At 47.8% G+C, this 25,536-nt stretch overlaps 1 protein-coding gene across 1 annotated transcript in view; it reads right to left on the bottom strand.

Moving 5' to 3' along the window:
• The window catches only part of DNAH17 (dynein axonemal heavy chain 17), a 15,539,113-nt gene that overhangs the window by 14,958,772 nt on the left and 554,805 nt on the right, over window positions 1–25,536 (bottom strand). Inside the window, exon 3 of the mRNA XM_086931082.1 lies at window positions 15,458–15,469. Coding sequence (XP_086787208.1) covers window positions 15,458–15,469 — 12 coding nt within the window. The remainder of the gene's footprint in view (window positions 1–15,457; window positions 15,470–25,536) is intronic.

The following is a 25,536-nucleotide window of genomic DNA, read 5'->3' as shown; positions in this document are numbered from 1 at the left end:
TCTAGCCACCTTTTTCCACCTCAAGATCTCAAAAATCCATGACAGCTTCAGCAACCAGGCCCCTGACAGACACCGACACCCCAGACTCACTGCCATCCAGCCACATCGACCCCCCTGCTTTCATGGACCCACGTCAACAACGGCAACACCATCCACTCCGGCTCACCATCTGACCAACGCCCGCACCACATCTTCAACAAAGCAAGCTCCACCAGTGCACCCAATCTCTGCAAGATCCTCAACAGCTCCTTCGAGACTGCCACCTTCCAGGAGAGCTGGAAAAACGCCGTGATCAACGCCTTACTCAAGTAACCCAAGGCAGACCCCAAGGACCTCAAGAACTTCCAGCCCATCTCCCTGCTCCAGTTCCCAGCAAAAGTTATCATCGAGAAGATTGTCAACAGGCAACTGACCTCCTTCCTCAAAGAGAACAACATCCTGGTCCCATCCCAATCTGGATACCACAGCAGCTACAGCATGAAACAGCCCTCATCGCCGCCACCGACGACATCAGAGCCATGCTGGCCAATGCATAAACCGCTGCCCTCATCCTCCTGGACCTTTCAGTCGCTTTCGACACAGTCTGCCACCACACCCTCCGCACTCACCTCCACGAAGCAGGGATCAGCAACAAAGCCCTGGAGTTGACCACCTCCTTCCTCACCGGCAGAGCCCAGAGTGTCCGCCTCCCCCATTCCGTTCTAAAGACACCAAGATCATATGCGGCGTACCCCAAGGATCATCCCTCGGCCAACACTCTTTAACGTCTACATGGCACCGCTCACCAACATCGTCCGATCGCACGACCTCAATATCATCTCATATGCCAACTACACCCAGTTGATCCTCTCCCTCACCAAAGCCCCCTCCACCGCCAAATCCAACCTCCACAAAGGAATGAAGGCCATCGCTGAATGGATGATGAACAGCCGCTTAAAACTGAACTTGGACAAGACAGAGGTCCTCATCATCGGATCCACCCCCTCCGCATGGGACGACTCATGGTGGCCGGCCGCACTGGGAGCTGCACCAACGCCCACTGACCACGCACACAACCTGGGGGTCATCCTGGCATTGTCTATGACCCAGCAAGTAAACGCCGTCTCCTTCTCCTGCTTCAACACCCTCCGCAAAATCTACAGATGGATCTCCACCGGAACCAGAAGGACGGGCACCCAGGCCCTCGTCAGCAGCAGGCTGGACTACGGCAACGCTCTCTACGCAGAAACCTCAGCCAAACTCCAGAAATGACTGCAACGCATACAGAACGCCTCTGCACGCCTAGTCCTCAACATCCCCCGCCACAGCCACATAACAGAACACCTGAAAGACCTCCACCGACTCCCTGTTAACAAGAGGATCACCTTCTAGCTCCTCACCCACGCTCACAAAGCTCTCCACAACACCGGACCAGCGTACTTGAACGAACGACTCATCTTCTACTCCCGAACCACCAGCTTTGCTCCGCTGACCTCGCCCTCGCCACCGTCCCCCACATCCGACGAGCAACCGCCGGCGGCAGATCATTCTCCCACCTCGCCGCAAAAACCTGGAACACCCTCCCCATCCGCCTCTAACAGACCCAGGACCTACTGGCCTTCAGGAGACTCCTCAAGACCTGGCTGGTCGAGCAGTAGCAGCACCCCGCTCCCTTCAGCGCCTTGAGACCCTCACGGGTGAGTAGTGCGCTCTACAAATGATTGATTGATAAGTTGATTCCTTCTTATGTGTTCAGGGAAATTATCATCAAAGAAGCTCATGATGGTGATCTTGGGTCCACTTTGACAAAAAAGAGGGTTTGTGAATTGTTTTGGTGGCCAGGTATGGACAATGAGGTTGATGAAGTGGTGAATAATTGTGTTGTATGTGGAGCAGCAGACAAAATCCTTAGGATGATGATGCCTAATCTTACTCCCATTGAATGCCCTTCGGGACAATGGGTCAAGGTTGGTGTTGATATCATGGGTACTTATGATGTGTTGGGGGGTGGAAGCAAATACATCCTGGTGTTTGTTGATTATGCTTCCAAGTTACCTGAAATTAAGATGATGAGAGATCCCAATTCTGAATGCGTGATAAAAGTTTTAAGGGAGATATTAATGAGGAAGGGTTTTTCAGAAGCTATATTATAAGATAATGGTACATTAATTTGTGAGTAGGGAGATACGTGTGTTTCTGGAAGGTTGTGGAATTGTGCACTTGAGAAGTTCATTGCACCACCCGCAAACAAATGGCCTTGTTGAGAGAATGAATTGAGTTGTGAGAGAATGCATAAAATGGGCCAGGAATGGGAACCATGATGTTTCCAAAGCATTAGAGAGCATGATTTGGTTCTTTAGGACCACTCCTCACTCGTCCACGAAGGTCACCCCTTTTGATCCTTTAATCTTCAGAGAGGGAGGGGAGTCAACATTAGCTTCAGACCTGGGTGGATATCAACGTGGCTTTAGTCTGAATCTGATGTTAACCAATTGATGATGATGGTGGAGGAGAACATGATGATTTCGCAAGGAAAACAAAATATTTGGTTTGACAAAAAAAGGTGGGCTAAGCTGGTTCCTTAGACCATAGAGAATATGGTTAGGATTAAGGTTCCTGTATATGTCAAGAAGGGTGGGGCTAAATTCAGTGAGCCTGTCAAAGTGCTAAAGATCAAAGGAAATGCTGTACTCATTGAGGGTAGACATTGGTGGAATCTTGATATGGTTGTTAAATCAAGATTGAGCCAGAATCCTGCTGGTCCTGAGCTGAAGCGTTGGTCTGGATTGAATAATGAGTTTAGGGCATGTTCTCTGCAAAAGTGTGAAAGTGAAAATTCTGGTGTGTCTGTTGGATCTCCCCTACAGATTTATGCCAGGAGGAGCTCCAGAGTCAGAAGGGTTCCCAGTCGCTTTCGTATGTAAGGTTTAATTTTCTTGTATCTGCTTCTTTTGTTGTTCTCTTTTGTATCTTCGGTATATAGTTTCCTATGTTTTTTTTTTCATTATGGTTCTTTTTCCTTTGAGTTTGTTTTGTTTGGGAAGGAGAGAGGATACGTGGTATTTACTTTTTACATCTTATGTGTTACCATAGCTTTTCCATGTACTTCATTCTGCTTTCGAATTGTCAACTATGTCCCTGATGTAAGATTTGGAATGTCACTGTTTGAATATGCAGAACTGTTGAAGACTTGCTGTTTGGAGCAGGGCTGCTCCTGAATTGTGTAGCCAGATGGATTACACTACAAGAACAAAACAAACTACTGCATCTGAGTTTTTACTACAAAAGCCCTAAAGACATATTTGTGTCATGCTTCATCATCAGCAACCTCTCCCCACCCTGGTAGGACAGTGCCACCAGGGCGTACTTAACCTCGTGACGAACCCTGACAGGAGGGAATTATTGTATAACAAATTCTGGACAAAGGCAGGATCCAGGTCGATTAAAAATACATTGTGGTTCCCCGGTTAGTCACCTTTAATAGTAAGGACCTCAGGTATACCTAAAAAACAAGTTGAGACGGTATTTGTGAGAACATTGGCCCAACCCATCGGTCTAAGCCAACATGTTTCGGGAATCATGTGTAGTCTTAACAGGTCTGGGGCATTCTTCAGGTCTGGGGATCCCGAATTAACTCTGGCAGCCTAATCCCAGAGTAACATATCTTAAGGACAAAACAAAACCCAGCTGAGTCCGACCTGAGTATGGCTTTATGTATATTACCCCTAGATTATAGGCGATACCAGCTCTTGGTCTGAGAAGGTGACAATGTCCTTTATATTCATCTTTTGTCAAAAGGCACATCATTCAATTTCACATGAGCCAGTTTGTCATGTTCAGCAAATCCAAAAACTATGCAATCTACTCTGGCTAAGTGTGAGTTTAAGTCATCGCAGGTCAGATAAATGTCATCAACATTGGACACTGCCTCTGGATCAATGTTGTGTAAAATTTAAGTTACTCTGGCAGAAAACATACCAGGGCTGTTCTTATACCCTTGAGGAAGTCTGCAAAATCAATCAATCAATCAGAGTACTTGTAAAGCGCGCTACTTGCCCGTGAGGGTCCCAAGGCGCTGAGGGGAGGGGGGGGGGGATGCTGCTACTGCTCGAAGAGCCAGGTCTTGAGGAGCCTTCTGAAGGCGAGAAGGTCTTGGGTCTGTCGTATGTGGGTAGGGAGGGTGTTCCAGGTCATGGCGGCGAGGTAGGAGAAGGATCTGCTTCTGGAGGTCGTTCATTGGAGGGACAGCTGTGAGGGCGAGGCTGGTGGAGCGGAGCTGGCGGGTGGGGGTGTGGAAGCTGAGTCTGCTGTTCAGGTAGGCTGGTCCGGCGTCGTGGGGTGCTATGTGTGCGTGGGTGAGGAGCTTGAAGGTGATCCTCTTGTCGATGGGGAGCCAGTGTAGGTCTCTCAGGTGGGGGGTGATGTGGCTGCGGCGGAGGACGTTGACGATGTAGGGCAGAGGCATTTTGGATGCGTTGTAGTCGTCGTAGGCGCTTGGATGGGAATCCTGCGCAGAGTGCGTTGCCGTAGTCCAGTCTGCTGCTGACGAGGGCCTGTGTCACCGTTCTTCTTGTTTCGGTGGGGATCCACTTGTAGATCCTGCGGAGCATGCGGAGGGTGTTGTAGCAGGAGGAGGAGACGGCGTTGACCTGCTTCGACATGGAGAGGGAGGAGTCGAGGATGAATCCTAGAATGCATGCATGGTCGGTGGGTGTTGCTGCTGCTCCCAGTGTGATCGGCCACCAGGAGTTGTCCCAGGCTGAGGGGGTGGGTCCGAGAATGAAGACCACCGTCTTGTCCGAGTTCAGCTTCAGACGGCTGCTCCTCATCCAGTCGGCGAGGGCCTTCATTCCCTCGTGGAGGTTGGTTTTGGCGGTGCGTGGGTCCTTGGTGAGGAAGAGGATGAGCTGGGTGTCATCGGCGTAGGAGATGATTATGGCACAATTGAATGGGTTTGCTTAGATTGAGCCGCACATCTTAGATAGTTACGCCAAATGTAATCGTGACAATAAGTCATTAAGCAATTGCAACTACGGCGAGGGTGCTGAAGGTATGTGACACCCACCCACCAAGGTGTCGTTTCCTCCCAAGATCCAAAGGAACTTGGGTCACATATGCAAAGATAGAATACCTCAGCACACCCTTCTCAGTATTTCTGTAAGTAATAGTCTCAGTGTTACTTGACACAATTTTGGCAAACTCAGTGCCCTATATGATACAGTCCAGGAAAAAAACTATAGTCTCAGGAAGTAATGATATGATAGTCCAAACAGGTCTCCTTGGATTGAAGTTTGTTTATTTTCATATATCACTGGAAGCAAGCAGCCGACGCGCGTTTCGCCCACAGGGCTTTTTCAAGGCTTGTAGTTTGATTCCTACTAGTGAAAAAGATCCACAGAATTGTTTCCAGATATCAGTATTTATGAATCCAGTCAGTCACACATTACGAACTGGGTCTGCTTTTTGTCATTCCCTCTATATTAAAATGAAAATATGTTCAATTTGAGGGAATATGTTCATTTCAGTGGCAGTGTACCGCGCCCAGGTAAATCCAATATGTCGTATTGGATTTACCTGGGCGCGGTACACTGCCCCCGCTGCTATCGAATAGATGCATTCTTGGATTTATCAAGATTCATGAATTAACACCCAAACCTTGGGATTGGATGCCATATAAATCGGGATTTTGGCTCTTGCATTCGGAAAGGAAATGAACATATTCCCTCAAATTGAACATATTTTCATTTTAATATAGAGGGAATGACAAAAAGCAGACCCAGTTCGTAATGTGTGACTGACTGGATTCATAAATACTGATATCTGGAAACAATTCTGTGGATCTTTTTCACTAGTAGGAATCAAACTACAAGCCTTGAAAAAGCCCTGTGGGCGAAACGCGCGTCGGCTGCTTGCTTCCAGTGATATATGAAAATAAACAAACTTCAATCCAAGGAGACCTGTTTGGACTATCATATCATTACTTCCTGAGACTATAGTTTTTTTCCTGGACTGTATCATATAGGGCACTGAGTTTGCCAAAATTGTGTCAAGTAACACTGAGACTATTACTTACAGAAATACTGAGAAGGGTGTGCTGAGGTATTCTATCTTGGCGTAGGAGATGATGTTGAGGTTGTGATGGCAAGCCACTTGTGCAAGGGGGGCCATGTAGACGTTGAACAGCGTCGGGCTGAGGGATGAGCCCTGGGGGATGCCGCAGATGATGTTGGTGGCTTCGGATCGGAAGAGTGGGAGGCGGACGCTCTGGGTTCTGCCGGAGAGGAAGGACGTGGTCCAGTCAAGAACCTTCTCTTGGATTCCGGCTTCTAGGAGGCGTGTCTTTAGAGTGCGATGGCAGACCGTGTCGAAGGTGGCTGACAGGTCCAGGAGGATAAGGGCTGATGTTTCTCTGTTGTCTAGTTGGCGCCTGATGTCGTCTGTGGTGGCGATGAGGGCTGTCTCGGTGCTGTGGTTTCATCTGAATCCAGACTGGGACAGGTCCAAGATGTTCTTGTCTTCCAGGTGGTGGGCCAGTTGCATGTTGACGATTTTCTCGATGACCTTTGCTGGGAACGGGAGCAGGGAGATGGGCTGGAAGTTCTTGAGGTCCTTAGGTCCGCTTAGGCGAATGGGTGTGCAGGGGGGCGGGCCGCAGGGAGGCAGCAGCGGGAAGGGCCAGATCGGGAGCGTTGGGGGGAACTGGCGCACGGGCAGGGGGAAGGAGAAGATGACGAGCAGCGGTGTGGGGGCGACCTGCCTGCAAGCAGGGTCAAAGGTCGCTTCTGCTACCGCTACTTGGCCTGTATAAGATGTGGCTTGGGAGGGAGGAGCAGCTGGGAGGCGGGAGCGGGGAGGCGAATGGGTGTGCAGGGGGGCGGGCCGCAGGGAGGCAGCGGCGGGAAGGGCCGGATCGGGAGCGGTGGGGCCGGGGTGAACTGGTGCACGCGCAGGGGGAAGGAGAGAAAAATAAACTCAGGAAACACTGAGGCAGCAAGGGCAATCAGGTGACGAGCAGCGGCGTGGGGGCGACCTGCCTGCAAGCAGGGTCAAAGGTCGCTCCTGCTACCGCTACTCGGCCTGTATGAGAGGTGGCTTGGGAGGGAGGGGCAGCTGGGAGGCGCTAGCCGGGAGGAGAATGGGTGTGCAGGGGGGCAGGTCCCAAAGCATTGAATGCGGTTAGATTTCAGCTTTCAGGCACTGTATTGTGGCAGAAAAAGCATTGGAGATATCCAAAGTGGTTTTGTATTCTTTGCGCCCTATGTTGTTCATCAGTGCTGTGCTATGTGCATTTTGAATTACAAAAATGAATGTGCGACTGTTCAAGTGTCTGTAATCTAAAACTAAATGGTATGCATGGTCCAGTTTGGCTACTGGGAATAGTGGGTTATTCATTGCTGACATACAAGGCTCGATGACGCCTTTATACTCTAATTGTGAGAGAATTTCTTAAAAGGAAGTTTAGCTTTATGCTTAAAAGGGTATTGCCGTTCAACTTGCAGGCTGGACTTTATGGGTATATTGTGATAAGGTGATTCCTTTCCCAGACTACAAGGTTGCGGTATAGTACCGGCGCTTGAGCAATGGCCCATTCTGTAGCATGAGCTTGTTTTACCACGTCAGGAACAAGAACAGAGACGGAAGGTATTATGATGTCTTCCCTTGTGGGGCTGTTCTAACAAACTTCGGTGGACAATATTTTTCAGCCAAGAGAACGTCATACTAGTATGTTAAATTTTCCAAGAATATTACTTTAATAGTGCGCAATGTGTCACCCTTTATTTAGCTGGCCAAATCATATAGTCTGTCTGGAGGGCTGTCTCCCTTATCTAATGTTTCAACTTGAATGAATTTACTAGCTGCTCTTACAGCCAGAAACTCGTTTGACCTCTGCCGCACTGTCTGATAGTTAGATCCCCGTGTGCACAAACCTGGTCAGACCATCGATTTATTCCATTTGATCTTTTTTTAAAACACATGGCCCCGGCTAAATGTCCAAGACTAAGTGTGGCCAGTCGCAAACCAGATTGGAAAAACTCACTTACCCGACCAGACCTCTTGGAGAAACTAAGAGATAGTAAACCTGTGTTAACTGGCCACACCCGGTCTGATAACCTGCAGTTCAACGAATGGATGGCGACATTTGTTTCGTCCTTGCCTCTAATAAAGAAGCATAAAAACCCAAGCGGTGTTAAAAATAGAAAGAGTGCCCCGTGGTTCTCATTAGCCCTTAAATTGGAATTAGGCGAAGTGAGATCACTCGAGCGGAGGTGGCGAAGAAACTACGATTTGGCTGCCTGTGACATTTATAAAGCTGCCCGAAGGAATTACCACGCCGCTATTAAGCTGGCGAAAAAAGCACACTACTTAGAGGCTATCACCTCCTCTGGTAATGGACAGAAGGAGATTTTTAAGATTGTTACCAGCTTCACAAACCCCACATCGCTGTCTCAGAAAATCCCTCCCTCGCTACCTCTTTGCAATGCCATTGCTAACTACTTTGAGGAGAAGATCCATGACATTGTGAAGGTTTTTCCTTCTGCGCCATCTAATCCATTGAGTTCTGAAAAGGTGAGGTTGGGCCATGAATCAACCAATACCATCTACTTCAATTCATTTATGCCCATCCCGCTAGAGGACTCTCACCAAGCCATTCTAGCAAGTAAATCTGGATCTCCTTTTGACCCTTGCCCGCCTATGGTTCTGCGGGCGTTGGTTGAGGAGGTAAATCCAATCATCAACAGCATCATCAATTCATCTCTTGCCACGGCAGAAATCCCATGCGATTGGAAGCTGTGGTACTGAAAATTCTGGACCCGTGTTATAAACTTCGTCGTATCATGACGATTTTGGTATGTACAGACCGAGAATGATTAGGATACTATGCACAAGCATTTCCGTCATAATCGAGCGATGAAAAGTCCCTGAAATTGGAATTTCCGTCCTGAACCCTCGGGTTCCATTTTGTGAACGGCAGCCATTTTGTGATTGCCCTCACATAGGCCCTATGTCTAAGTTCGAAACGAGTCCGAAGGACACGTACACCCTTGCTGACTCCTTTGTGACCTAAGCAAGCTGACTCCACCGCCTGAAGCCAAACCTGCCCGGCCAGTTCCCTTGCCAGTGGCCGAGCGAGATTAGTATCAGGGCACAACATATCGTAAACCTTTCATCGCACACAAACCATGCCTAATCTTACACACACCTGTCCCTGTTTCATTCTTTATGACTTGCTTTATGAGGAGGAGGTGCCCGTTTTTATTGGGGGTCCGTCGATATCTGATGAAAATACTGAGCCTTGCCGAGTAATTGATTATGGGCTGGACAAACTGAAATATGGGCTTGTCATCATGAGTCTGCTTTTTCTTTGTAGTGAAAACATGTGAATGGTCAACTGTAAAATAAGGAATGTTTGCCTAAAGCATAATATTTTGTATAAAAGAGAAGGCTGGCTTTGCAAGATCGAGCAGTCTCCTGAGAATATACACCGTGTTGTACTTCTAGGATACCTGTTACTGGCTGCAGCCAATAAATACGATCTTTGACTTCACCTAGAAGACTCTGTGTTTCTGTAGTCTGAAACAGGAAGAACTCGAAGTGTGTTCCCTGGCACCGCTGGGTTCTTAAAAACCCAGTACTTCAGTTGGTGCCCAACATGGGGCGGTATCAGCGGTACCGGTCCAAGCCAGAGGTTCGTGAGGAGCTTCGTGTGAAAATTCTGGAGGAAGGCCGCCACTTCATCGACCGCTGCATGTCGACGTGGTCCGAAAGTCTTTGCTGCGAGGTTCCCCGCTTCCCGACGGCTACGAAGGACTGCTGCCCTGACTATCGCCCTGTTTTGGACCCTTGATGATTGGTAGAGCGAAACGTTAGACGAGTCTTCGATACATCAGTTAAGAATAAGTGGAGCGTCTCCTAGTCCTTAGTTTGGTTCTTAGTTTTTGGGTATCCCCTTGGGATTGCTTTAATTTGGAACTTGCAAGTGCCAAAGGCGAGGGACTCGTGTATTCGCGAGACTATCGTATTCGATAATCCTTCGAAGTTTGAAGCTAGACTAGAGAGCAAAGATGCCTGGTCTTAGCAGACTTGGAAATATGTTTTATCTGGGTTGTAATAGGGATTCCCGATTGGAGGACTCGTGTCCGGTTCCTCCGATTGGAACTCCTACCTATGAACTCTATGTGAAACACGGCGTAGGCCCCATCGCATATAATGAAGTATGGATCCGATACACCAGGAAAGATGGTATTTTAAACTGGCCCCAATATGGTAGTTTGACACAGAGATTTTGGATAATCTGGAGGTTAAACTTTTTAAGAAGAAAGCCCGGCCGGCAATGTTTGACTCTTTTCGCATATGGCGCAAAGAAGCCAAACAGAGAGAAATGAAATTAGCGAAGAAAAATAAACGAGAACGAGGTATGTCAATGGTACAAGCTGCTGTTGCGTTTAGGGATAATGAGGAAGAGCAAGAAGGCGAACAAATGCTTAGGGTAAAGAAGTTAGCGGTAGATAGATGCTACCCAGTTTTGACGCATAAAGAACAAGAAGAAAGGAAAGATCTTGAGAAAGATCCTTTAATGTTGCATCTCTTGAGTTCGCCACCCCCTTATGCACAAAATGCTACGGCACCACCGCCACCAGCTGTGGTTGCACAACACCCAGTTGTTGTACCTCCTGCGATTCCACCACAGCCAGCTCCTCTTCCGTTGGCTATTATTCCTATGGCGCAGCCTCCTCAGGGGCCGCCACCTTTGCCTCCTTCTTCGTCTGCTACTCCTACACCTGTTCCTAATGCTCCCTCCATTCCGACTTCGGATTCCTCTGCTATTTTTCCGTCTTCTGTTGTTCTTTCACCTTCTCCTTCTGCTAGACAACGAATGACTACTGCAGTTACTGGTTTCTTTTCTCCTTTGCTGGAACAGTTGGGTATGTCCCCTGTTACTGAGCGTAGGTAGTCACGTAGTCAGTTGCCGGATATGGATGAGAGTATGATTTTGGACCACATGGCGCGTAGATGGGTTATGTGCGATACACAGTATGATATTGAAGGTGTCATGCATGTTTTCCTTCAATGGGAAGCGCCGAAGCAACGGTACGTTTTCGATACAATGTGTGCTTTTCTTGTTGAAAAATGGGATGAGCAAGTGGGACAAGCCCCTGATAAGTTGTACAACATACGTTCCGAATTCGCGAAGGGAACTATTGTAAGTCCGTCCGATGTTGGGAAAGCAGTTGCGATGTTGTTGTCATTTAGGAGTAAGCCTTCTTCTCGACAATTGTTTGGGCCTAATTCTTCAGTTGGGAGAAAGGCATGACAATATCCGATGCGAGAGATTCTTCCGGTGTGGAAGAAGAAGTGGTTGCTGGTACAGGTAATAATCCGCCAGCTGTACCGGCTCATTTCCAGCGTGTTTGGGTGCATGTTCCATGAAAACGTGCTGAAGTTTTAGCTATTAAGCAGTCTTTGCCTGATCCACGCAAAAATCCAGCAGGGTACTATAAAGAGTTGACTCAGACTGTGAGTTTGTGTATTATGAATTTGGCAGACATTGACATGTTATTTGGCAATGTTGTTCCACAACCTATTTGGAGTAAGGTTTGTCATACGGATGATGCGGATGAATTGGGTGACACATGGGTTAATCTTAGAGATGCCGACAATAGGCAAGTAGTCGGTGCTAAGCCTGAGGATTTGATTACTGAACTTCCTGAAAAGATGATTACGTATATGAAGACTTTAATGCCCGAATTGCGTGTCAATTGGGACAAGTTATCTGCATGTAAGCAAAAGAAAGACGAAACGGTGTCTGACTTTTTCACGAGGTTCGAAGAGACTTTCGTTGACGATAGTGGTCAAGATATGGCTACAGAGGGCGGTCAGAGATTGTTTGTTGACAAATTCGTACATAATTTGTTTCCTGAATTGTGCAATAAGTTGAAGAATTCTGATAGTGCGTGGGCTGTTTCCACGTCAGCACAGATTTTGGCGACTGCCCAGTACTATGAAAATAGGCGCAAAGATGAGTTAGAGAAAGCGGATAAGAAGACTACGGAATTGAAAACTAAAGTTCTTCTACAGCAAGCTTATCCACCCCGTACTAATAACCAACGTGATTATCAGCAGAATCAGCAGTATTCGAGAAACTCACAAAGAAACGAGTCTTCTCAACAGCGTTTTCCGTATGGTCCTAATCAGTGTGCGTATTGCAAAGAAGAAGGTCATTACAAAAATAGTTGTCCGGTTTTGTTGCAGCGTACGAATGGTGTTTCTGGTGTAAGAGGTAGAGGTGCTCAACAAGCGCCTAGAGGTAGAGGTCGCGGACAGAATGTACTTTCTTTGCCTCCACAGAACTCGATGAATAGTTTTGATCAACAGCGAGGTTCATATGGTAAGACAGCTCAGTACTATACTGACAATTACTATAATAAAGGTGAGGAAATGAATGGTAATGATTGTTAGGACAGCCTTGGACAAAGAGAGAGAGTTGTTTCAGTTCCAGTAGATCAGAGTGGACCTTATGTTGAGGTGATTACATCAGGTGTGTCGGAGCCTTTTCTGTTGGATACTGGTGCTACAAAGAGTTCTATTATGCACTCAAAACTCCCTGGCACACCTTTGTCCGGCGAAAAGAATGTTTCAGTAGGTTTTTCTGGCGCCCCGGTTAGGAACCCAATTTCTAGTCCTATGTCTCTTTCTGTTGGACCTTATGAATTCGAAGCACCCCTCATTCTGACGACAGGTTGTGGGGAGAACCTTTTAGGATTGGATCTGTTGAAAAGACTATATGCGACGTTGCATTGTTCTCCTTCGGGAGTACAACTTACACTGGGCAAGGGAGTGGTCTCTCCGATGTATTTGTCGAAGGATACACTTCCGACAGAATTGTCTTCTCTTCCGGATGCTCTTTGGGCTACTGGTCCTAACGACGTGGGTCTTTTGGAAATACCGCCATATATTGTAACATTGAAAGCCAATGTTAGAATGCCGCGTATTCCCCAATACAAGATCTCTAGCGAAGGTGAAAAGGCGTTGTTAGCGATCATTTATGATCTGATCGAAAAAGATGTCATTGAAGAGACAAGAGGCAACATTTGTAATAGTCCTGTTCTGCCTGTTTTAAAGCGTACCGATCCTTCCCAGCTACCTGTTTACAGGTTTGTGATTGATCTTAGAGAGGTAAATAAAATAGTTGTGCCACAATTTCCCGTTGTCCCTGATATCACTGCCCTATTGACTATGATTCCAGCTTCAGCCACTTGGTTCTCGGTGATTGACCTGAAGAATGCTTTCTTCAGCATCCCGATTGCCGAGGAGAGTAGGGATATTTTTGGCTTCAGTTTAGGAGGCCGAAGCTTCCGCTTCAAACGTGCTCCTCAAGGCTACTGTGAAAGTCCATCGATATACAGTCAGGCTTTAAAAACACAGCTTGATACGATTGTTTTTCCTGATGGCGCTACACTTATCCAGTACGTCAACGATTTGCTAGTCGCTGCAGATACTGAGGAGATTTGTAAACAAGCAACTTTGTCTTTGTTGCGTCATTTGTATGATTTGCATTACAAAGTGTCTCTTTCGAAACTGCAATATTGTCGACAAGAAGTAACCTACTTAGGTCACCTCATATCGAAGGAGGGAAGGAAACTGACCCCAGAAAGAATTCAGGCGATTGCAAAATTGAGTGTGCCAAGGACACAGAAAGAAGTACGTGCTTTCTTGGGCATTACCTCATATTGCAGACAATGGATACCGAATTTTTCTTTGTTGGCCAAACCTTTGGTGGCATTAACTTGTAAAGATACACCGAATCCCATTCCATGGTCTGAAGATTGTCAGAAAAGTTTTTGCGAATTGCGTGATGCATTGTGTTCGGCTCCTGTGTTGGGTACCCCCGACTACAGTAAGCCCTTTACATTGTATGTCCATGAGAAAGAAGGTTGTGCATTGTCAGTACTGACACAGTCTTTTGGAGACAAACAGCGTCCATGCGCGTATTTTTCGTCAACTTTGGATCCGGTAGCTAAGGCGTTGCCAAGTTGCTTGAGAGCCACAGCGGCAGCAGCTGTTTCTAACCGACAGTCTGCGGGATTAGTGATGAATAATATGCTGATTGGGATGGTTCCACATGCGGTGGACACTTTGTTAAACAGGACCAAGACACAGCATTTAACTAGTGCTCGTTTGTCAGGTTACGAGTTGACACTGTTAGCGAGTCATGTGCACATAAAGAGGTGCAATACGTTGAATCCAGCCACGTTGTTTCCAATTTCAGTTGAGACAGATGATGATAGTGAAGAACAGCATGACTGTTTTCTGAGAACTGAAGAAGAGACGAAAGGGAGAATAGACCTTAGGGACACTCCTCTTCCTGAATGTGATGGTACTTTGTGGGTTGATGGTTCGTGCTTTAAGTTGCCGAATGGTGATACGACTGCGGCATATGCTATCACGACTTTGCATACGATTGTTGAAACTGCACGTATCCCACATAATTCAGCTCAAGCAGCCGAGTTAATTGCACTTATGAGAGCAGGTGTGTTGTCGGAAGGAATGAGAGTGACCATATATACTGACAGCCAATATGCCTTTGGTGTAGCTCATAGCTTTGGACGTTTGTGGCGTGAACGTGGATTTTTAACTTCGCTTGGGACGAAGATCCAGCATGGACAGTTGGTGAATGAGCTGCTTGAGTCACTGACCTTGACGTTACAAGTTGCGATTGTGAAATGCAGTGCCCACAAAAAGGTTATTGATGATGTTGGTCGTGGTAACGCATATGCAGATGAAATCGCAAAAGAAACAGCAAAAGATGTAATGAATCGAATGTATGTTGCAGGCCCTGCAAGATGGATTGGTGACGTTGGGATCTATGAAGATACGATAGAGAGTGTGAAGTCTATTCAAGCTGAAGCTTCAGAGAAAGAGATGAGTGTATGGAGAGAGAGTACGGGTAAATTGGATGCGAATGGTGGTAGGGTTGAATTGTCAGAACATCAGCGATTGTTGTTACCCGATGCGTATGTGCTTGCAGTGGTGACAATGGCCCATGGAATGGCTCATATCAGTGTGAAAGGGATTTGTAAGTTGTTAGCTCCAGTATGGCAACATGTTGGAATCCCTAAGTGTGCAGAGAATGTGGTAAAGAACTGCATGGTGTGTTTGAAATACAATCCTGGTAGGGGAACACCAACTCCAGCTGGTCATTTTGCGCCTCAAACGTATCCGTTCGAGGTCTTGCAGCTAGATTTCATCCACATGGAGAGGTGCAACAACCTGAAATACGTACTCGTTGTTGTTTGTGCCTTTTCGAGATGGGTAGAAGCGTACCCCCCAAAAGACAATACTGCTATATCCACAGCTAAAGCCCTTGTCAAGGAATTCTTCCCCAGGTTTGGAATGCCGAGAATGGTCTGGAGTGATAATGGGAGTGAATTTGTGGGTCGAGTGATGAAGAAAGTGTGTGAAGGGCTAGGTATCCAACAAAAGTTCCATGCTGCAAATCACCCCCAATCAGCTGGACTAGTAGAGTGCTATAATGGCACACTAAAACTGAAATTGGCCAAGATCCAAGCAAGTTCTGGTCTCCAATGGCCTGACGCTCTGCCCTTAGCACTCCTGTCAACAAGAATGACCGTGCACTCGCGGATGGGACTTAGTCCTTATGAAATTGTGTTCGGCCGCCCGGCCAACATATGGGGAGTGCCAAGGCCAGCAAAATTCAGCGAGATCGAACACCCTGTACTGCTTGATTATTTGTATGAATTGACGGCTAAATTGAGTTTTACACCAACAGGTTCACGACACTCTGCCTCAGGTCTCCGAAGCTCCAGGACACCCTATCGATCCTGGATCGTGGGAGCTGGTCAAGAACTTCCAACGGACAAAGAATGACCAGCCCCGTTATCTCGTCCTTCTCTCAACAAGATCAGCTGTTCGAGTAGAAGGGAAAAAGCACTGGATCTACGGCGTACACTGCAAGAGGGTCCGTTTACCTCTTCCGTACGATCGGTGGGTCCAGGAGGGGATCGCTGACTCTGAGACTGAGACTGTGCCTCGTTTTCTGCCTTTTAGCGATGCATGTGTAAAAGGAACAACTTCTGAACGGGAAAGTGACAATATCTTGCAAGAAGCTGTGCCACCGTCAATGCGGTTGAACACTACAGAGCCTGAACTCTTATTCCAGAACCAGACAGTACACGGAAAAAGCTGTTATAATTTGAGACCGAGAACTATGGACAAATAAAAATCTTTTTTATTCCCCCATTTTTGAAAGTGCAGCTCTCTCATCTGAGAAACTTGCTCATTTTTGTTTTTCGAACGGCCATCCGGTTCAACTGCTAGGTTCGTGGCTGCCCAAGTCTTTGGAGTACAGCTGAAGACGTTAGGTCGACAGTTCTGGTCGGTCTAAGGGAGTTGCCCTGGACTGACAGAAGCACTCCTTAGCATAGAACACCCTACCGCCACGGGCATCAATTACAGAGGATGGAGTTTTTCAAGATGGAGAGACCTGCCAAACAAATGAACTTTAAAGCCAGAATATGTTCAGTAATGACAAAGAAAGGATTTTTGATATTGTGTATTTTCATGTTGCTTAGTGTAATGACGTTTTTAATAGGATATGTTTTATTTTTCTTTCAAGTGACCTTTGCACCCACTACACAGCCCATACCTCCTTCTACTGTTTCCTCGCATTCCTTTCACCCTCTGCCTGAGCATGAGTCCACTAGAAGATTAGAGTTTATCAATAACTCCTTCATTCAGCTCCTACATCAACACCAATTAGTAGTGAACACAACTAATTGCTGGGTGTGTGGTCTTGTGCCACATACGACAGATAAGGGTATCCCATACTTGGTCTTACCATTTATTTACAATGGTTCTTTGTGGGCGTTTCAGACGATGTTCATACATGCCATCGAACCATATCCCCCACGTTCCACGAGAAGTAGCTTGAGCAACAAAGCATTGGTAGTGGGAATCACAAATATGAGCAGAAATATTGACTCGTATAGAACAATTCCCAGAGATGAGTTGCAAGCTTACGATAGGTGGAATGCAACAGGATATAGAGTTGTTCTGAGTGAGAACCAGCGAGCGAAGAAATCCTCCCCGATTTGGATTGTACCCCATCAGGGTCACCTATGTCTGCAAGGTAATGGCAGGAATCCCAGAGCTCAGTTAGGGAAAAATATCTGCACTGAAACATATGTATTTGCATCTCAGATTTCCCCTTCGTTCTAGCAGCTAAGGGTACCTACTTCATCTGCCATGATAGAGCCTATACATGGTTGCCCCCTGACTTCTCGGGCACATGTTTTGTTTCGTCCTGTTGCCTCCCACCTACACGGCCGCGGCAGATTACCATAGGACAAGGATAGTCAGAGGTGTCATCAGTGGGGTAGACACTGCAGGACAAGAATTTGGAGATTTCGCAAAGGGTTTTCTGCCGTTTTGGGGACCTATGGTTAACAGCAGGAACATGAGGCAATTGACGAGGGTGGTTGAATCTACTGTAGTAGAAACTGCCGGTGCCCTTAGTAATTTGACGGCTGAGCTTCAGTTGGATCGCCTCATGACTCTTCAGAACAGGGTCGCGTTAGACGTCATACTTTGTCTTTGTGTACAGTGTGCTCCTGCGATTTGTGGCCTCTGTGCTACATCGTGTGTAAGGAAACATGTATCAAAAAACGAGCTAAGTAATAGGATGATGCTACAGCAACATCTCAATGACTTTATGAATATAGACCTGGACTCAGATTAGCGTGAGTATAGGTTATTGCCTATGTAAGGGCAAAAGGAGGGTCTGTGGTAGTGAAAATTCTGGACCCGTGTTATAAACTTCGTCGTATCATGGCGATTTTGGTATGTACAGATCGAGAATGATTAGGATACTATGCACAAGCATTTCCGTCATAATCGAGCGATGAAAAGGCCCTGAAATTGGAGTTTCCGTCCTGAACCCTCGGGTTCCATTTTGTGAACGGCAGATATTTTGTGATTGCCCTCACATAGGCCCTATGTCTAAGGCCGAAACGAGTCCAGAGGACACGTACACCCTTGCTGACTCCTTTGTGACCTAAGCAAGCTGACTCCACTGCCTGAAGCCAAACCTGCCCGGCCAGTTCTATTCCCAGTAGCCGAGCGAGATTAGTATCAGGGCACAACATATCGTAAACCTTTCATCGCACACAAAACATGCCTAATCTTACACACACCTGTCCCTGTTTCATTCTTTATGACTTGCTTTACGAGGAGGAGGTGCCCGTTTTTATTGGGGGTCCGTCGATATCTGATGAAAATACTGAGCCTTGCCGAGTAATTGATTATTGTAGGAGAGTAGGGTCTGCAATCCTATGATCACCCAGATTTTTTGCTTTTGTTTCACTGGTTTACGACTTTCTCTGGCTGTGGGCCTGCCAATCAGACCCACAGCCTAGCTGTTCTCTCACTAAATTGACATGTGTACCTTAGGTGCATTATCCAATTGGTACTGGGCCACCTTATCAGACCCTGTAACTCAGGGCATAGGTGTACCCAGGGCCTACCAAGGGCTGAAGCATGTATTATGCCACCCCTGGATGGCCATCTAAATCTGACACAACTGGCTGCACGACAGCTGGGGCAAGGTGGTGTAATCACCCTTTGCTTTAGATGTAGTATACCTATATCTAACCCTAAAAATGGACACACAGATTCCTATCAGTCACTCCTATGGCAGGCCTTGACAATTCTGAAGGCAGAGTGTTTGGAATCGTGTGAGATGGTGCTCTGGCATGAGCTGAGCCCGTTTGCAGCTTGCGGAACCAAGTCCTAATAGCTGTTCCATGATAACGCATACCATATACTCTTAAGTGCATTATAATCCTTGCGGTTAAATGCTATCTTTGGTATCGCTTTATCAAAACATGTCGAGTAAGGTGTCATACGAATTGGAATACTAACCCCTCGCCAATTCTGGCGACGGGGTTAGCATTCCACCCTTTTAGAGGGACACAACATGTATGTAACTGTGAACCCCGGTTAAAGTTAACTCAAGCCTCAGCTCCACAAAATGGATGCTGCCACCACAGACACGAGTCTGACCCCCTGCAGCTGGGAGTCCTTCCAGCGAGGGGAGCTTGGACAAAGGGTTTCCTGTCAGGGGCGGTGCTAGCACCATCCCAGATAGGGTTTTGTGTATCCTGGGTAGGCAGGGCTTTACAGGAAGGTGACTGCAAGTGGCACCCCGGTGCTCACTACGCATCTGCCGGCTAGAACCAGTTCCAGGGGCACACCAGCCCCTGGCCTGGGGAAAGTCCGGCATGGGAGAGGGGTGTATCCACCCCCCTTCCTGGTCCCACCCCTAGGGCAGGACCTAGTCGCGTACCCACCCCTTTCTTTAGGATAAAGGCAGGAGCGGGGACCCTTCCAAATTAGATCATCTTTGAATCAAGAAACTACTTTCTACGAAAGGAACTCTCGACTTCTTCTCAAGATTTCTCCCTTGCGGCTAAGGAGTAGTCACCCTGCATCCGCAGGCACCATCTAAGAACTCTGCGGTTTGCTGCACGTCCTTCCTCACGAATCCGACCGACCAGCACGACGAGACCCGGCTTCCCTGGCACCTCTGACCTCTACCTACCTCTACAGCTAAGCTGAGAACCGTAGGTGCGACGAGACCTCGAGGGACCGGCCATCATCAGAACTGCACGACTTCTATCCAGCACGACCGCCGAGGGATCCTCTGGTGAGTGCTTTGGGGTCCGAGAAGCCCCGACCCTGAGCAGCTCCAGCACCGAAGCCCAGCCCCCCAGCATCTTCACGATCTGCGTGGGGCCCTTCTGCTTTTTGCTGCTCACAGCGTTGTCTGGCTACTAGCCCGCTGGCTTGTGGCCTTCCCGACGACGATCAACGACGACAACACTGCTGATCTGAATGCTCCAGACTGGCTCTTGCTCCCTTCCAAAAGAGGAGCACCCCGGAGCCTCCTGGTCCACTCCAGACGCCATTTTAGGTCCACCGCGTGGGCTTGAATTTGCCAAGACTTGTTGCCCCAATCCTGGGTCCAGCGACGTCGACAGCATCAACCATCGTGGGACAGATCGCACCTCCATCCTGGTCGCCGACAACGCCTCCTGGTCCGTGAGACTGCAGAGCCCAGCGTCGCCCACTCACCTGGTCGAGGTGACTACCATCCGGTGCCCTCCTGGTGCCATCTGATCACTGGCTAGTGGTCAAGAACTTGGTCCCCTCTGCTTTCAGGTGTCATCCATCTTCGATCCAGGCTTGGATCACTCGAACAATCTTCACTGGTCGCCTGCCAGCAACTTCTTTCTTCAGGATCCTGGTTCGTCAACGAGGATTCCCGACGTCTTTCCAGACCTATGCAGCCGCAGCCCCTGGGCTAGGTAACTTCGGCATTTCGGTGCCCCAGCATAGCCTCACTATCCAAGGGTCCAGAGTCACTATCGTTTTTGACCTACCTTATCGGGTTCGCCCGAGAACACTAACTTTGCTTTTACTAGCTCCCATAGACTTTGTCCTGCATCCCGCGTGAGAGTGCACACTCTGCACCCGAGTCCCCTAGGCCTCCTACTAGTAATCTGAAGGTTCAGTAATGTAGTCCTAGCGATTCCAAAGCCTATTAGTAGAGTACTTACCTGCTAGTAATTTCGCATTCCACTTTCATAGTATATGGTTTTTCGTGCCCCTAGGGCATTTGTGTAAATTGTGCAACTTAAAGTATTTTCGTAAGAGTTTTGTTGTGTGCTTAGTACCCTGTCCTCATAAAGAGTACAGGGCTGTTGTGATCTAAATAAATACACTGTTTATTTTCATAACACTTGTGTGGTGTCCTTTCACTTGGTGTTCAAGGGATATATGTGATGGTATAACAGCTGGCTTAACACGCCCTCTAGAGTTTAGCCCGAAGACTGCTCGTATCCACGCTACTAGGATAGCTGGTCTATAAGGTTGACTTACAACCAATCACCATAAGGGTTGTTTGGACTGATACAAAGTGCTCACTAGAATAGTGAACATTATATATCAGGCCAACTTCTCACATTGGTGAGCAGCGGTTGGGATTTGAGCTTGCTGTTGTTTTACCACACGTATCCTAGGAATATCTTGTGAAGGATCACATAAGTACTCCAGGTACATATAACTTAGCTTAGAATACTCTGAGTTCTACTGAACCAGATGTTGTAGCTCCTCAAGGCTTAGCACACCTTGGCTACAACTCCTAGCAAGGGATCAGTAGACAAACAAATAGTGTAGGTAGGTGCATCACTTACACCACACTAGAAACAGCATGTCAGACAAAGGAGGAAACTCTGAGTCTCCCCTTGTGTCAGTAGACCCTCCACAGGTCGCTTCCAGATATGCTGCTCTTAGCTTCCAGGAGATGAGACAAGTGTGTACCTCCAGGAAGCTAAAACAGGGTTCTAACCCTACAATCCCATTCCTGATTGGTCTCTTAGAGACTTATGATGCCAGGAGGGCTGGTAACCCAGACCCTTCTAATCCAGATGGGACAATGCCTCCCCTAGAGGGAACCACAGGTGACCCTGACCTTATCCATCTCTCTGCAGAAGGTGAAGAGGAGGATGAGGATCTAGAGCCATCTGAGGACGAGGCAGACAAAGGTCCAGAGGTAGTTAGTGAGCTAACTAGGGCCAACTTAAGCAGGCATGAGAATGCTACTAGGAGACCCCTGGGGCCCCTCTCAGGCCAGCTTAACATTGGGAATGGACGAGTTAGGTCTCTATCCAGAGGCTCTGACAGATCCATTCGAACCAATGGCTCTCAGGCCTCTTCTCACAGAGGGATGACATCCCCTCAGAGGAGAGTGTATGAAGCCAAAGTGAGGGAAGTCAATCTGAGGATTGAAAGGGAAGAACTTGACCTGGCCAAAGAGAGACTTGCCTTTGCTAGAGAGCAAAAGTTAATTGGACTAGATTCCACTGGTGGAAGCGTTCCCCCAAGGGAAAACAGGAGTTTAGATACTAGGCACCTGAGTAAGATAGTGCCCCCCTTTAAACAAGGGGATGATATCCACAAATGGATAACTGCTTTGGAGAGGGCTTGCACTGTACAGTGTGTCCCCCAGAGTCAGTGGGCAGCTATCTTGTGGCTCTCCTTTGAAGGTAAAGGTAGAGACAAGCTCCTCACTACTAGAGCTGAGGATGCTAATGATTACCAAGTCCTGAAAAATACACTAATAGATGGGTTTGGCCTAACCACTGAGCAGTACAGGTTGCTGTTCTGGGATACCCAGAAAACTCAGTCTCAGGATTGGTCTGACTTTGTAGATTGTGCCACTAAGGCTTTGGAGGGCTGGTTGATGGGCAGTAAGGTTACTGATTACACAGGATTGTATAATCTGATCATGAGGGAACAGATTTTAAACAATTGTCAGAACCAGTTGTTGCATCAGCATCTTGTTGACTCAGATCTGACCTCTCCCCAAGAATTGGGAAAGAAGGCAGACAGATGGGTCAGAACAAGAGTTAAGCAGAACCAGGGCCAGAACCAGGGTGGTCAGAAGAAAGCAGACCAGAAGGGTAAAGATACTAAAGGTGAACAAAATGACCAGAAGTCTTCAACAGGTCCCCAACAATCCAAAGAGGGTGGGGGCCAGGTTTCCCAGAAGAAGAAGACTCAAGAAGGCCAGTCTAAAAGGTGCTGCCAGTACTGTAAAAGTGAAACTCATTGGTTTAGTGAGTGCACCAAGAAAGGAGGGCAGACTCCTACTACTGCAGCCCCTAAGGCACCTGTGCCCCCTAGTACAGCCAGCAGTAGTACTGCACCTCCCAAGGGACTAGTTGGGTTAACCTTGGGTTCTGAGGGGTATGACAACTTAGTTGGCACACTCACTCAGGCTGTCCTTGTCTGTACAGGGGATGTGGATATATCCCCTGATGTCAGTCCCAATACTTTGGGCAAATACAGACAGACACCTTTTATCAATGGCAAAATGGCTCAGGCCTATAGGGACACTTGTGCCAGTGTCACAATGGTAACACCTAACTTTGCGGACCCTGGACAGATCATGCCAGGTACAGATTTCCTGGTGACCAATGCAAGCAATGTCACTACCAGTCATAGTATGGCAATTGTTGCTTTCTCCTGGGGAGGGGTAATTGGCCAAAAGAAGGTTGTAGTTAGTGCAGACCTCCCAGTGGATTGTTTGTTGGGCAATGATTTGGAGTCATCACAATGGTCAGAAGTGGAGCAGAAGACTCACATGGAGATGTTAGGCTTGCCAGCACATGTGCTTGCTGTGACTAGGTCACAGGCCAGAAAATGCCCCACTGAACAGGTGCTGGATCCTGGAACAATGGACCAGCCACCTTACAAGAAGAAGAGCAGTAGGGTTAAGGCATTGCCTTCCCCCTTGCCCCAGGTTGAGGATCAAGTCTCAGAGGAGGCTGACCTACAGGAATTGAGGGAAACTGAGCCTAAAGAATTTGAACTTGATCAAGTTGAATTTCTGGGCTCATGGGGACCCTCAAGAGAAGACCTGGGGAAGGAACAATTAGACTGCCCTTCCCTTGAACCCCTCAGACAGCAGGCTGCTGCTGAGGCTGCTGGGAACGCCACAGGTACCCACAAGGTATACTGGGATGATGGACTCCTGTACACTGAGGCAAGAGACCCCAAGCCTGGCATGGCCAGGAGGCTGGTTATCCCCTTGTCTCAGAGAGGTTTCCTTCTTACCTTGGCCCATGAGATTCCCTTAGCAGGACACTTAGGCCAGACAAAGACTTGGGACAGACTTGTCTCACACTTTCACTGGCCTCACATGAATGAACATACCAAGAAGTTTTGTCGCTCCTGTGTCACTTGCCAAGCCAGTGGTAAGTCAGGTGGCACAACAAAGGCCCCCTTATACCAATGCCTGTGGTGGGGGTGCCCTTTGAAGAGTGGGGATTGACATTGTTGGTCCAATGGAACCCCAGACAGCATCAGGGCACAAGTTTATACTGGTGGTAGTGGATCACGCCACCAGGTATCCTGAAGCTATTCCCCTTAGGACCACTACAGCACCTGTTGTGGCAAGAGCCCTAGTTGGAGTGTTCTCCAGAGTGGGCTTCCCTAAGGAGGTTGTCTCTGACAGAGGTGCAAACTTCATGTCAAGCTACTTAACTGCTATGTGGAAGGAATGTGGTGTCAACTACAAGTTCACTACACCCTATCATCCACAATGCAATGGGCTTGTTGAAAGGTTCAACAGGACCCTAAAAGGGATGATTCATGGACTACCTGAAAAGCTCAGGCGTAGATGGGATGTCCTGATTCCCTGCCTTTTGTTTGCTTACAGAGAGGTCCCACAGAAGGGGGTTGGCTTCAGCCCTTTTGAACTTCTGTATGGGCATCCTGTGAGAGGACCCCTGTGTTTGGTTAAGGAAGGATAGGAGAGACCTCTCAAAAAGCCTGCAACCAGCATAGTGGACTATGTACTTGGTCTCCGCTCCAGGATGGCTGAGTATATGGAAAAGGCATCTGAAAACCTTAAGGCCAGCCAAGAACTCCAAAAAGCTTGGCATGACCAAAAGGCTGTCCTGACTGTTTATCAGCCTGGACAGAAGGTGTGGGTGTTGGAGCCAGTGGCCCCAGCAGCACTCAAAGACAAATGGTCTGGGCCCCACACAATTCTTGAGCAAAAGGGAGAGGTCACCTACCTGGTGGACATTGGAACTCCCAGGAGCCCCCACATGGTGCTCCATGTCAACAGGCTCAAAGCATATGTCGACAGGAAGGACATGAGCTTGCTCATGGCCATAGATGAGGGATAGGAGGAAGAGAGTGACCCTCTCCCAGACCTGCTCACTCAGAATCCTGATGATGGATCAGTAGATGGTGTTGTCTTTTGTGGCAGCCTCTCTGAACATCAACAGAAGGATTGCAAACAAGTTCTTCAATCCTTCAGGCATATGTTCTCTCTAACACCCAGTCAAACCAATTGGTGTACCCATGAGGTTGACACTGGTGACAGCTTGCCAGTTAAGAGTAAAATCTACAGGCAGCCTGATCATGTTAGAGACTGCATCAAAACAGAAGTGCAGAAAATGTTGGAGTTGGGAGTCATTGAACCCTCAGATAGCCCTTGGGCTAGTCCAGTAGTTCTAGTGCCAAAGCCTCACACCCAGGGTGGTAAGAAAGAGATGAGGTTTTGCGTAGACTACAGAGGTCTCAATGCAGTCACTAAGACTGATGCCCACCCAATACCAAGGGCAGATGAACTTATAGATAGATTGGCTTCTGCCAACTACTTAAGTACATTTGACCTGACAGCTGGGTATTGGCAAATCAGGTTAGCTGAGGATGCCAAGCCCAAGACAGCATTTTCTACCCCTGGTGGGCATTATCAATTTGTGGTAATGCCCTTTGGTTTAAAAAAATGCACCTGCCACCTTCCAAAGGCTGGTGAATCATGCTCTCACTGGGCTGGATGACTTCTGTGCAGCATATCTTGACGATATTGCTGTCTTTGGCTCCACCTGGGAGGATCACCTGGTCCACCTGTGGAAAGTGTTAGAGGCACTGCAAGCAGCAGGTCTCACTATCAAGGCCACC

Source organism: Lissotriton vulgaris, chromosome 7 (assembly GCF_964263255.1).
Source record: "Lissotriton vulgaris chromosome 7, aLisVul1.2, whole genome shotgun sequence".
NCBI lineage: Eukaryota > Metazoa > Chordata > Amphibia > Caudata > Salamandridae > Lissotriton > Lissotriton vulgaris.
Note: the sequence above shows the minus strand (reverse complement) of the source record. Positions and strands in the feature narration are given on the sequence as shown.